This window comes from Monomorium pharaonis, chromosome 10 (genome assembly GCF_013373865.1).
Source record: "Monomorium pharaonis isolate MP-MQ-018 chromosome 10, ASM1337386v2, whole genome shotgun sequence".
NCBI classification, from domain to species: Eukaryota; Metazoa; Arthropoda; class Insecta; order Hymenoptera; family Formicidae; genus Monomorium; species Monomorium pharaonis.
The window spans coordinates 18,435,094-18,445,823 of record NC_050476.1 but is presented as its reverse complement, the minus strand read 5'-3'; the positions used below and the strand labels follow the sequence as shown (position 1 = coordinate 18,445,823).

Below are 10,730 nucleotides of genomic sequence, written 5' to 3'. Positions count from 1 at the left end.
TATTGAATACTTTATTAGATAACTTTATTAAGTAAATGTTTTTTTTTATTAATAAATTATTAACTAACCTTTTCTCTTTTTTATCTATTTTTCATTTCTCTTTAATGACGAAGCATCTGTCGGTTATTCTAAATCCTTACGAGACTAACTCTCTATTACCTGTCGTTTCAACTCCTCCTCCTTCTCGGAGTGAAATTACAAAATAATCAAACTTCTTCGAAAGAATAAAAGAGAAAATCAAAAGTTCAAAAACGGCTCAGAGCGATCTCACAGAATGAAAAGAAAAAATATATATTCGTGCCAAAAAAACTCGGGTCCGTTGCGACTCGATTTAAGCTAAGTATTCCATGCGTTTGCATAGTGGTCGCATTATTCGAAATAATAATTATGATAATGAGATAATAACAATAGTAATATATAAGTGTCGTTATTTATGTCAGGTGTCGGAGATCGCGACACGCAGCGTAGCACGTTGACAGCGATTATTATTATTGAATTCAGGCTGTAAGTTAAGTAGACCGTAAGTCAGAGGAAGATATTGACTTTGTTGGAAGTGTGTCAATATATCGTATTCTATACGGGAATGAAAACAGCTATACGTCCACATTTTTTACAGTAGCAGTAATGGCGAGGCGTTTTAAGGGAAAGTAAAGTAACTAACGCTAACTGAGTGCAACGATAATAAAGTTAGTACGCCACTCTTTCCTTGTTGCAGTCAGTAGCTTTGTCGATAAATCGACTATCGCTGAATGTCATAAAAGTAGACCTCGTAATGAAATTGAGAATATACCCTCTAGTGCTGTGTCTAACATAAATATAATTAATCGGTGGCTTTGGCGCAAGAAAAAAAAGCGGCGAGATCGGTTTTTTTAATGGGAAAAAAGCGTCTCTTTATTATATTCGAGGTACTTTAATTGAAGTATTTTTTAATTTCCAACAAAGTTTATGTTTTATTCCCAACGCGATTACCCTTTTGTCAAAATTTAGAAGGTAGTTTTTGTGAAATTTAAAATAATTCTTTACATAATTAGCTTTTTTTTTTTTTTTTCAAAATTTGTAGGGTTGTTTTTGCAAAATTTAAAATAAATTTTGTCATAAAAAATTGACCATTTTCCTAAATTTAAAAACCGCTTTTCACAAAATTAAAATTAATTTTTTACTGTACCAAAGCCCTGAATTTTAAACATGTACATACAAGAACAAGTTTCTGCGTACGTACTTTATACATATATGTATTTGTTAATTCCCGACCGAATATGCGGCGTGTAGCATAGAGATACAATTTATTTATAGATGCCAATATATACGTCGTACAATTAACATATTCTATACATAAGAGTTCAGATAAAGGAATTGAAGCGCAATTTGAAAAATTGCTAGACTCCGCCGTGTGTTTCCCGCGTTTGTTCTCACTCGACTCCGATAACGAGACTGAAAACGAAGCTGCGAAATTCGTTCGTATGTTGCTCATTTGCCTCTCCACACAATTAACACTAAAATATTGCAATAATTAAATCGTATTAACTTTCTCTCATCAAGAGATTTGTTTTTATAGCTAAACCACACTCTCTGTAATTAAAATAAAATAGATATATGGTTTTGGAAATTGATGAAAGAAAGAAGGAAAATTTTAGTGCAGTCTAGTGCAATTCAGTGCAGCAATAAAGAGCGAATCTGAAATTCTGTACGAATGCACGCTCAATCGATTTTGCGACAAATATTGCTTTCGATTTTGATGTACTATTTGATTGTGATGCAATGATTCCGCGCCAGTTTCGTCTCTCGATATAAAGTAAAGTGTCGTATTAAAGTAAAAAAAAAATTGCCTAGATGCAGGCAGTTAATAAATTATTTTGCAAATTAAGATTGTTGATCTCTTCGATAATGCGTACCTGCGTTTTGCATCGAAATCGTAACGTTTCTGGTTACTCATGCCAATTTCTATGAGCTATGAAAATTCTTGTGTCATATTTTTAACTTTATTGTAAGTCATCTTGGATAAATAACGCTTTTTTTCTAATCAATGGAATTGTTTAATTTTACTGTTAAAAACTATATTAAATGTAATTTTAAACAAAATAAATAAATTAGGTTTTATTCAGCTGTATTTTATGAAAAGGAAGCAAAGGACCTTTTTTAGAAAAAAAAAATTTGATATTTATAAAGCAATGTATAACGAAATAATTGTTTATAATTTCTATAGCAGCAATAATATATTATTTTTATTTCTTACTTTTTATAAAATATTAATGTTTTTTTTTATAACTTGTACACAAGAATTTTCATGATTAATACAAAGTGTTATACAAAACGTTAGAAAAGAATTAAGAGTATTAAGTTTTTTTCAATATCAGAATAGTAATAGGTGATTGTTTCACATGGTATAGTCCCTTCATATTAATAATTTTAATGCAAGTTTATTAATAATCTTATACATTGGGTGTGTCTATCAAATAACACATCGCGCCAAGTTCCGATCATTAAAGCCTTCAGAGAAAAGACACGCGTATCAGATTTAGAAAAAAAAAAGATGTAGCCATTAATAGTAATTATCCAATAGTTTGTCAAGCATGGAGACAAATATTGTAAGCAATAGCTAATCGTTTCTACACAGTGATTCCGTCGCCGGCTACTGTAAACACGTTAATATTCCGCGAAAAGAAAAAAAAGTGCAGGAGCTAGCATTATTCGTATATGATTGTTGTCGTTTTCTGCGGCTTTGTCGAAGCACCGGTAGATATAATCGTGATAATCGCGGTCCGATCGAGACGTCGTGAACCGTCGAGAATAATATACTTGTCGTCCGATATTTCGCTTAAAAATTTGTTAATGACGCACGTCGCGTCGTAATTTTATGGGAGATAATACACAGAAACGAGAAGCTTCGCTCAAAATTGTGATGCCGTCTTCGCCGGTGTCGACTTTACGAGCGTTCTGTTGCGGTCGTGGATATGATATATTGAATGTGCTAATATACTTATATAAAAAAATATTGTTATATCTTTTTCCTATCCGAAAAAATAATTTAGTCAATGTTAGCGGTAGACAATTAAACCTTTTACTGTCTTACAATCAGTACACTGTAAAAGAGTGTAAAAGCTGTATAATTTATAATAGAAATGTACACAGTAGTTTTTGCACTCTTCCGTGCAATTTTTTTTACAACGCAGAAAAAAAATTAGCCAGGTGATAGACAATATTCTTGAAATTGTGGAGCCGACCGGCAAGGATAATTTTCAAAACGTTTTTTACAATTTACAATAGCGATGAACGCGTAGCCCAGCTAGCAATTTCATTTCCGCCGATTCCTTTGTGCGTGCGAGTATAAGATATTTTGTAATCTCTCTGTATTAACAGTTACATTTTAATCTCGGTGTTAATTTTAAGTTGATTAATGCGCTCGGTATGTAACAGTAACTAATATATTATTTTGTATAACATTATATTACATAACATTGTATTAACGGTGTTACAACATTGCTGTTTGAATTATTCTTCCGCAGCACGTAAATACTACTTAACCTTCCCTCCCTTTAGAGCGAATTTTAGATACTAATGCCATTATCTGAGATCCAGGGTGAAGACCGACCGTCGTCAGAGCTTGCGAGCGGCTAAGGCGGCCGTCTTGTGCGCATTGCCTATCCTGTCGGACATCCTTTTGCCGCCGCGTACGTAGGGGAAGTTCGCCTAACGCCGGACGGCACCTATTGCCGGACACAACAAATATCTATACATATAGAAACGCGACAGAAAACGCTATAGTGGCAAAAGGAGAAAGGGAGGGAGTAATAACCTTGGACCTAGCGACACGCTTTTGCGACACGCAGTAAACAAATAGGAACTATCAATCGTTGCGCTCGGAAGAAAAAAATTGTACTGCGTAAATTTTAGAAGAGTATATTATCAAAACTCTTGTGATTAAATATTGACTTATATTTTTATTAAGTAATTTGGTAAGTACTTTTTCAATTACGTCAGTGTATTTTATATAAAAAGATACAGTTCAAAAAATATATTTTTTTATTTTGGATATTCGCTGTTCCCTGGTACCGGACAGAACATTTTCCCCTAATGCCGGACAATGAAAATGTCAACGTTATGTGTCTATGTTTATTTTTATAATATTGAATTATAATATTTTGTTTTTGGAGAATAGAAAAACCTAGGAGGCATTATGGAGAATAAAAAGAAAGGATCATGGGATAAGGATAATTTGAAAACTGCTCTTGATAAAGTTTTGTCAAAAAAAATGGGACTGAGAGAAGCTGCGCTAAAGTATAGTATTCCTAAAAGCACTTTACATGACAAAATAACCTGCCTAAAGTCCGGTGAAGAAATTGCATTGCAGCCTAAGCTTGGTAGATTCACCAAAACATTCCTACCAGAATATGAAGAACAATTATTGAACCATGTAAAAGACTTATCTAATCGATGTTTGCCACTTATGAAAAAAGAATTTTTAAAGTTGGCATATGACTTAGCTGTAGAGCTAAAGCTTCCTCATCGCTTCAACACTGAAAAAAGAACAGCTGGTAAACATTTTTACTATGATTTTATGGCTAGACATCCTGATTTATCACTAAGAACACCCGAGTCTACGAGTATGATGCGAGCTGTAGGTTTTAATAAGCCGCAGGTAGATTTGTTCTTCTCAAATCTTGAAAAACTCATGAATCAATATAATTTTCCTCCTTCTAACAAAAGAAACAAAGCACCGAAAACAAACAGCAGTGGCACATTTATCCGGGCCTGAAGCTAATTACCTTGAAGGGTTCTTGGTTATGAGAAAACGCGAAATCTTTTTTCTAGTTTGTCATACACTTCTTTTAAGTCCGGTTATTAATGCATCAAATAATATGTTTGTGTCTTCTATACGAAACTTATTCTTGCCCTTTGGTAAATCTGTGCCTCTTTTGCCGTCTGAAAAATTTTTTGTTTTATTTTTTTATTTTTTAGCTTGTGTGGATATCTCTGAGTGTTTTGCTAACTATATTTGTGATCGGTACCTATTATTTTAAAGTTGTTCGGCGTTAGGGGACTTACTTTTATTGTGTCCGGTATTAGGGGCCAGTTTATGTTTCACTAAAATCATAAATCAAAGATTAACTGTGATTTAAGATAATTGTTCTGACAAAGTTGATTATTTTGTTCTTTTATCTTGATTTCTAATATGTTAACTTGTAATAAATACAATATAAAAAATATATAACGAAATAGTTTTTTATTTATCCTGAAAAAACCTTAGGTGTCCGGCACTAGGCGAACTCCCCCTAATCTTCGTATCGCACCTCGGCGAGCGTGTCGAAGCTCAGCTTCGCGAAGATACGTTGGCTGAACGTCGAGGCCGCCACGGCGAAAACCACCTCCGGTCGCACGTGCTCGTTGACGATTCCGTCGGCCACGCAGATCTGCTTCAGCTTCCTGGCGCACAAGCCCCGCGCGACCTCGATGCTCTTCTCCGCGATCTCCAGGCCGATACCGCGCTTCTGACACTTCGGATCCGTGCCTATGTAGAAGATTTCCATAGCGCCCCGCGCGTTGTACTTCTGGAAGACGTCCACTCGCGATTCTATCTGATAACGAAAGTAACGTGACTTAGCATTTCCGGAGAGAGATAAGCTTATTGGAATCTACTGCTAAATGCATTTCTCAGATTAGATAATTAGAAGACACTATTTCATTTTAGATGAGAAAGAGAAGGACGAAGAGAGAGATTATGATGAATCAAAAATTCAATCAACGCGCTTTTTCTGATTATAGATTCTTTTAGAAGTGTTTACCTATTCTGCTTTTCTTAATTAGAAAAAGGTCGCTAATAGTGGCATAGGCCTAATAAAGCAACAACAAACACTCTTTTATTTCTCGGAAAATAAACATTGCACTATATTAATATTGATAGAAACATAATCTGCTTAGATTAATTTAAAATGTAATTAAAGAAATAAAAACCGCAATTTAAATTCATGGCTATATTCTATATAAAATATTTAACTGAAAACAAATCTAGATAGCCCCGAACAACAAATTGTTTGGTCAACAATTGAGATACATCGGGCAGCAATAAATTGTGCTATTATAAAACTTAATTAAATTAAACTTTAATTTATTATAGTTACGCTACATGTTGCGTCTTGCGACAACAAAACAAGATATTTCAATAATCGATAAAAATATGTTTAATAGAAGTGAAGGTTTCTAGGAATACTTATACATATTAACTTATATATAATGTACAAAAGTACAAATGATTTAGGTTAAAAGAAAAAAAGAGAAATCATAGTTTACTATGCCAATAAAGTTCAATTTTTAAAAGATTTATTTCTGGGTATTGCAAAAACAAATTAAAATAGAACAGTATTATAAAAACTGCTGTACCGTCTGACAGAAGACACTTTCTAGTTTACACTTACATTCTTCAAATTCTATTTTTTACATTTATGTTTCAGAAATATTAGCCAAAAAAGTAAGAATATTAGCTATCTTCCTCTAAATAATGAAAATTTTGAAGAAATGTAAATTTTAATCTTTTCTACATTAGGCTAGTAATAAAATCGCAATACAACGCAAAATTTTATGTTATACATATGTAAGAATAATAAGAAGAATATAATATAATTACAACGGAATTTAGGTACACAAAACAAATAAATCAGGATGAATTATTTAAACAATATATAAAAATTTATGAAAAAATTCAGTCAGAATTATTTTGTTGCGCTTTTTGTAAAGTAAAATTGTAAAATGATATTGGATAAAATAATTTGGATTGGAAGAAACAGATATTTCTAAATCTTTTTTAAATACAATTAATAATACAGATATGGTTGACAAAGATAAGAAAATTACTAAAAACTGTAACACGCAAATGAGAAATTCTTCAAACGCAGACAGTTTCCCGAAGATTAATTAATAGTATGCGCCCAAGATGCAATCGCGACAACTACGAAGCTTATCGTTATTTACGAAAGAATTTTAAGATCTAAAAGGAAAGTGGAACACTTGTGTTGACATTGCTGATTGCAGCGTGTGTAAAATGATATAAATCACAAACTCACTTCATCGATAAACTCAATCAGATCCCGGCACGAACGATGCTTAATGTTGTTTTCTATAAAAAATCCGAAGGGATCCGTTTCTTCCGGCTGAGAAGGTATCTGGAAATACAAATATTTTCAAAAACATTTTGAAAAAATCGAAAGAAAGAATGACAATTTTCCTTCCCTTTTACGCATTTTTACTTTTGCACGCGCTATGTGTATACCGTTAAATATTAAAATATTAAATCTAAATTAATTCTTTGAAAAAGTTAAATAACATTTTGTAATTTGCATGTGTGTCGAAATTTATTATTTTAATACAAACTCTATGTAGTTAAAAAAACAACCTAAGAAAAATCAACTAAAAACTTCAACCCATTTTAATGTACGTACATATATATTATTGATAAATAATAAACTAACTTTGGATCAAAAATACTCTCTTTAAAGTTAATAGTTAAATTCTGCAATTAACGTGTTTAAATCTACCATTATTTTATTTAAATTAACGACATATTAAATAGAAGCAATAGCTTCAAGAATAATTTTAAATAACTCGAATCGAATATAATTTGACATTTCGAACAATGTATTATACGTATACAAGCAAAAAAATACGCAAACTCATTTTTATCTAATCGTCTTCACAAACGCCGATATCACCTACGATGCTGCGATCGATTGTGATAATTGAGCATCGATCTACCAGCAAGTTTAGTCGATCGCGGATTGTTAATCGCAATGCGTACGTGTCGCGGCGAATTATTTATCGTCGACGATAAAATCTGCGGCACACCTGCCAGAAATGAAAATATCATCACATTATTTACGCCGGGATTCGTAAGCCCGCGCTTCTTATACTTGCGTGTAACTTGTTGAACGCCACGGCGACAACGCGATCCGATCGATCGACCGCGATCACCGTGCACCCGTCCTTAATCACCTCCCTGAAGACCAGTTGCATCTCTTCGGGCGCGCCGGGATCCTCGTACATCCCCATGCCGATCGCGATGCACTCCTGGCGCATGGAATCCCGCTGGACGAGCAGGGCGTCCTCGATTCTGTCCCTGCTGAGCATCCGGAACTCGATGGTGCCGGTGCGATCGGTGCCGAGGCAGACGGGCATGATGATGCGTCCCGGGGACGATTCGCCTGGAAGAAACGCTACGGTATCACTATAGCTGATCGATACACGCGCAAGTTTATCACACCCGTCTTGCGCATCCCGCTCTTTTTTTCCTTTCCTATCAAGTGCGCCCGACATCGAATTCAACGGGGCGGGAGGAGGTGAGGGAAGGATTCTTAAGTAGCTTGCTCTCTCCCCGACGTTTCCTGAAGCGGAGATGGATTCTTAAACCGCGAACGTCAATAGGGCTTCGCGGATCACAGAATCGGATACAAAATTTTATAGTCGCAACAGTCGCAAGCGAGAGAAAGCGATGTTCGAAAAGGCACTTTGAAATGAAGAACTTTGCGAATTGAATCTGCAAACTATTCCACTGTTTTATCACAATTTTTTTCAAGTATATAACGTCCAATCTCGCAGCAGGTGCTCGCAACTCTTGAAACACGCACATTCCTTGATCATCCGATACGTCGTGTGTGTGTTTTGAGTCTACTGAGGGACAACCGCAAGGCGCAAACGAGGCGGAACTTGAGCCTCGCTTATGAAGCATATCCGAAAGCGATCTTACCGAGACGAGATTTACAAGTGGTGTGTGCTGCCGACGGAAAAGCCGCGGTATTGCGGGAGATCAAAACTGCATCGCGGGTCGCCCTTCATTGTCACGCGTTTGATTACAGGCACTATCGTATAATAACACACGGCGATTGATAATCGCGCCGACTTCCTCGTTATCGCATCTACTACTATCGCTTTACTACAGTAGATACGTAAGAAAATATTGCGCCTTATCGCGATATAAATCTCATTTTCCGTGAAAGCGGAGGCAAAGGATTTCCAATTACACGTGAACTGATTAGACCTATGTGAAGTAGGCAACTTTACTCCGCTCGGGGGAGTTCCCCTGCTAAATTATAACAAACAGATTTTTATGAAACTCTGTAGAGAAGTTCAAATTAATGGTCTAAATTGACTGCCAAAATTTCAGAAAGCTAAACTAGCTAGTTATTTAGATATTGAATATTTTATTTACATGGGCTTTTATGGAAATCGATGAATTTTCATGATTTTTCGGTTTTTATCGTCGTATTAAACGTAGAAGTAATGAACAGATGTTAATGAAACTTTACAACGATACATCTTAGCTGTCCAGAAAAGTACTGTTAAATTTTTGAAACGGTGCACTTGCTCGTTTTAGTGAAATAATTGATAGGATAAAAAAGTTCACAATAAGCGATACAGCACCTAAGTGTGATAAATGTGTGTTAGTAATATAACATGAATTTCAAATTGTTGTATTTAGTTATCTAAAGATGGTATAATAGTGAAGAATTTTTATTCTCAATTAAAAAGAAAATTATTTTAGTGAAGAAGGTAGCAAATATTGTCATTAGATGACTAGTAAATAACATTTTTTTTTAATTTATCAGAACAAATTGTATGTTGCCCCCTTCATTTTTGTGCGTGTTTTAATCGTGTAAAAAGATTTTGCATTTTGTTATTCCAATTTGATGATCCAATTTGATGTTCGCAAAAAAATGTCGGTAACTCTGTCACTCTAGGATCCCCTTAATAATTGCACGCGTGCAATACTTTGTTTAATCATTTTAGCCACATTTTACGCATAGGCGCGTCATCTCCCGACACGCATACAGTAACTCTTACAGAATTATCGACACTTTGTCGCTTTCACGAACCTTGGCTAATCTGTCACATCTGTAGCAAGGTCTGTAGATGAACGACAGAAAGGGAAAGAAGGTCTTCGCATTCATATATGGCCTCAACATGACGGAGCCAATACCATATATCCGTTTCACATTCCTCCCCCTTCCCATTTTCTATTTTTTACTACTATTCACTTATTCTTCTCGTATACACACACATACATTTCATAACCCCAAATTGGCGCTCATGCGAAGACATTCCTTTCTTTCTCGTCGTTCATCTACAGACCTTATATGAGGACCCAAAGACACCTTCGACGCACTAGTGATAAAAATATATGGTGTACGTGTAACATGAGCGGAACGGCTTTTTTACGACTGCAGAGAGTGGACGAATCGAAGGCTAGTTGACATTAATTGGAGAGATATCCATCAATTTAATGTTCCTGAATCTCGACAGGAGGATAAGGAATTATTTCAACAATTATCATAGCTTCAAGAACAAAAAGATAGTTCTTGTAGATGCTTGTAGAATATTAAGATACTCGAAGATTATTTTCAAATCTTAAAATATATTGTACGAAGTCATTGTATGAAGAATTTTTGCAGTTAATATTGCAGTTAAAATTTTTACAGTAATTACTTACATACAATATTGTTTACAATGTTCATATAATTTTCAGATTTTTATGCTATATTCAGTACCTTTAATAAAAAATAAGCATATAAAAACTACTGCCAATTAATTAAATTCGTGGAACTATATACACATTTAATTTCTGAAATTATAAATTATTATGGATTTAAAGGTACGCCTTTTCTATTTTCCGTTCTATTTTCCAAATATCTTAATGTATTCCACGAACTTGCTTAATCTTCTATATCATTGAAAGAAAAGTAAACCTT

General features: G+C 34.5%; 2 protein-coding genes across 3 annotated transcripts; one reads left to right on the top strand and one right to left on the bottom strand.

Annotated features, from left to right (window-relative positions):
* Positions 1 to 2,252: 2,252 nt before the first annotated feature.
* Positions 2,253 to 8,879, bottom strand: LOC105834432. 2 transcript variants are annotated; one of them, XM_036292701.1, is made up of 5 exons: positions 8,732 to 8,879; positions 7,903 to 8,189; positions 7,056 to 7,154; positions 5,272 to 5,573; positions 2,253 to 3,673 (listed from the first exon to the last, which is right to left on the bottom strand). In XM_036292701.1, the coding sequence occupies exons 2-5, from the start codon at positions 8,161 to 8,163 to the stop codon at positions 3,595 to 3,597; spliced, it is 741 nt and encodes a 246-aa protein (XP_036148594.1). In that variant the 5' UTR covers positions 8,164 to 8,189; positions 8,732 to 8,879; the 3' UTR covers positions 2,253 to 3,594. The 2 variants fall into 2 exon arrangements, with proteins under 2 accessions (XP_036148594.1, XP_036148593.1); XM_036292700.1 differs by lacking the exon at positions 8,732 to 8,879 and having other exon boundaries at positions 2,253 to 3,704; positions 5,289 to 5,573; positions 7,903 to 8,723.
* Positions 3,700 to 5,214, top strand: LOC118647575. Its single transcript, XM_036292702.1, has 2 exons — positions 3,700 to 3,953; positions 4,157 to 5,214. The coding sequence occupies exon 2, from the start codon at positions 4,175 to 4,177 to the stop codon at positions 4,751 to 4,753; it is 579 nt and encodes a 192-aa protein (XP_036148595.1). The 5' UTR covers positions 3,700 to 3,953; positions 4,157 to 4,174; the 3' UTR covers positions 4,754 to 5,214.
* Positions 8,880 to 10,730: the final 1,851 nt, after the last annotated feature.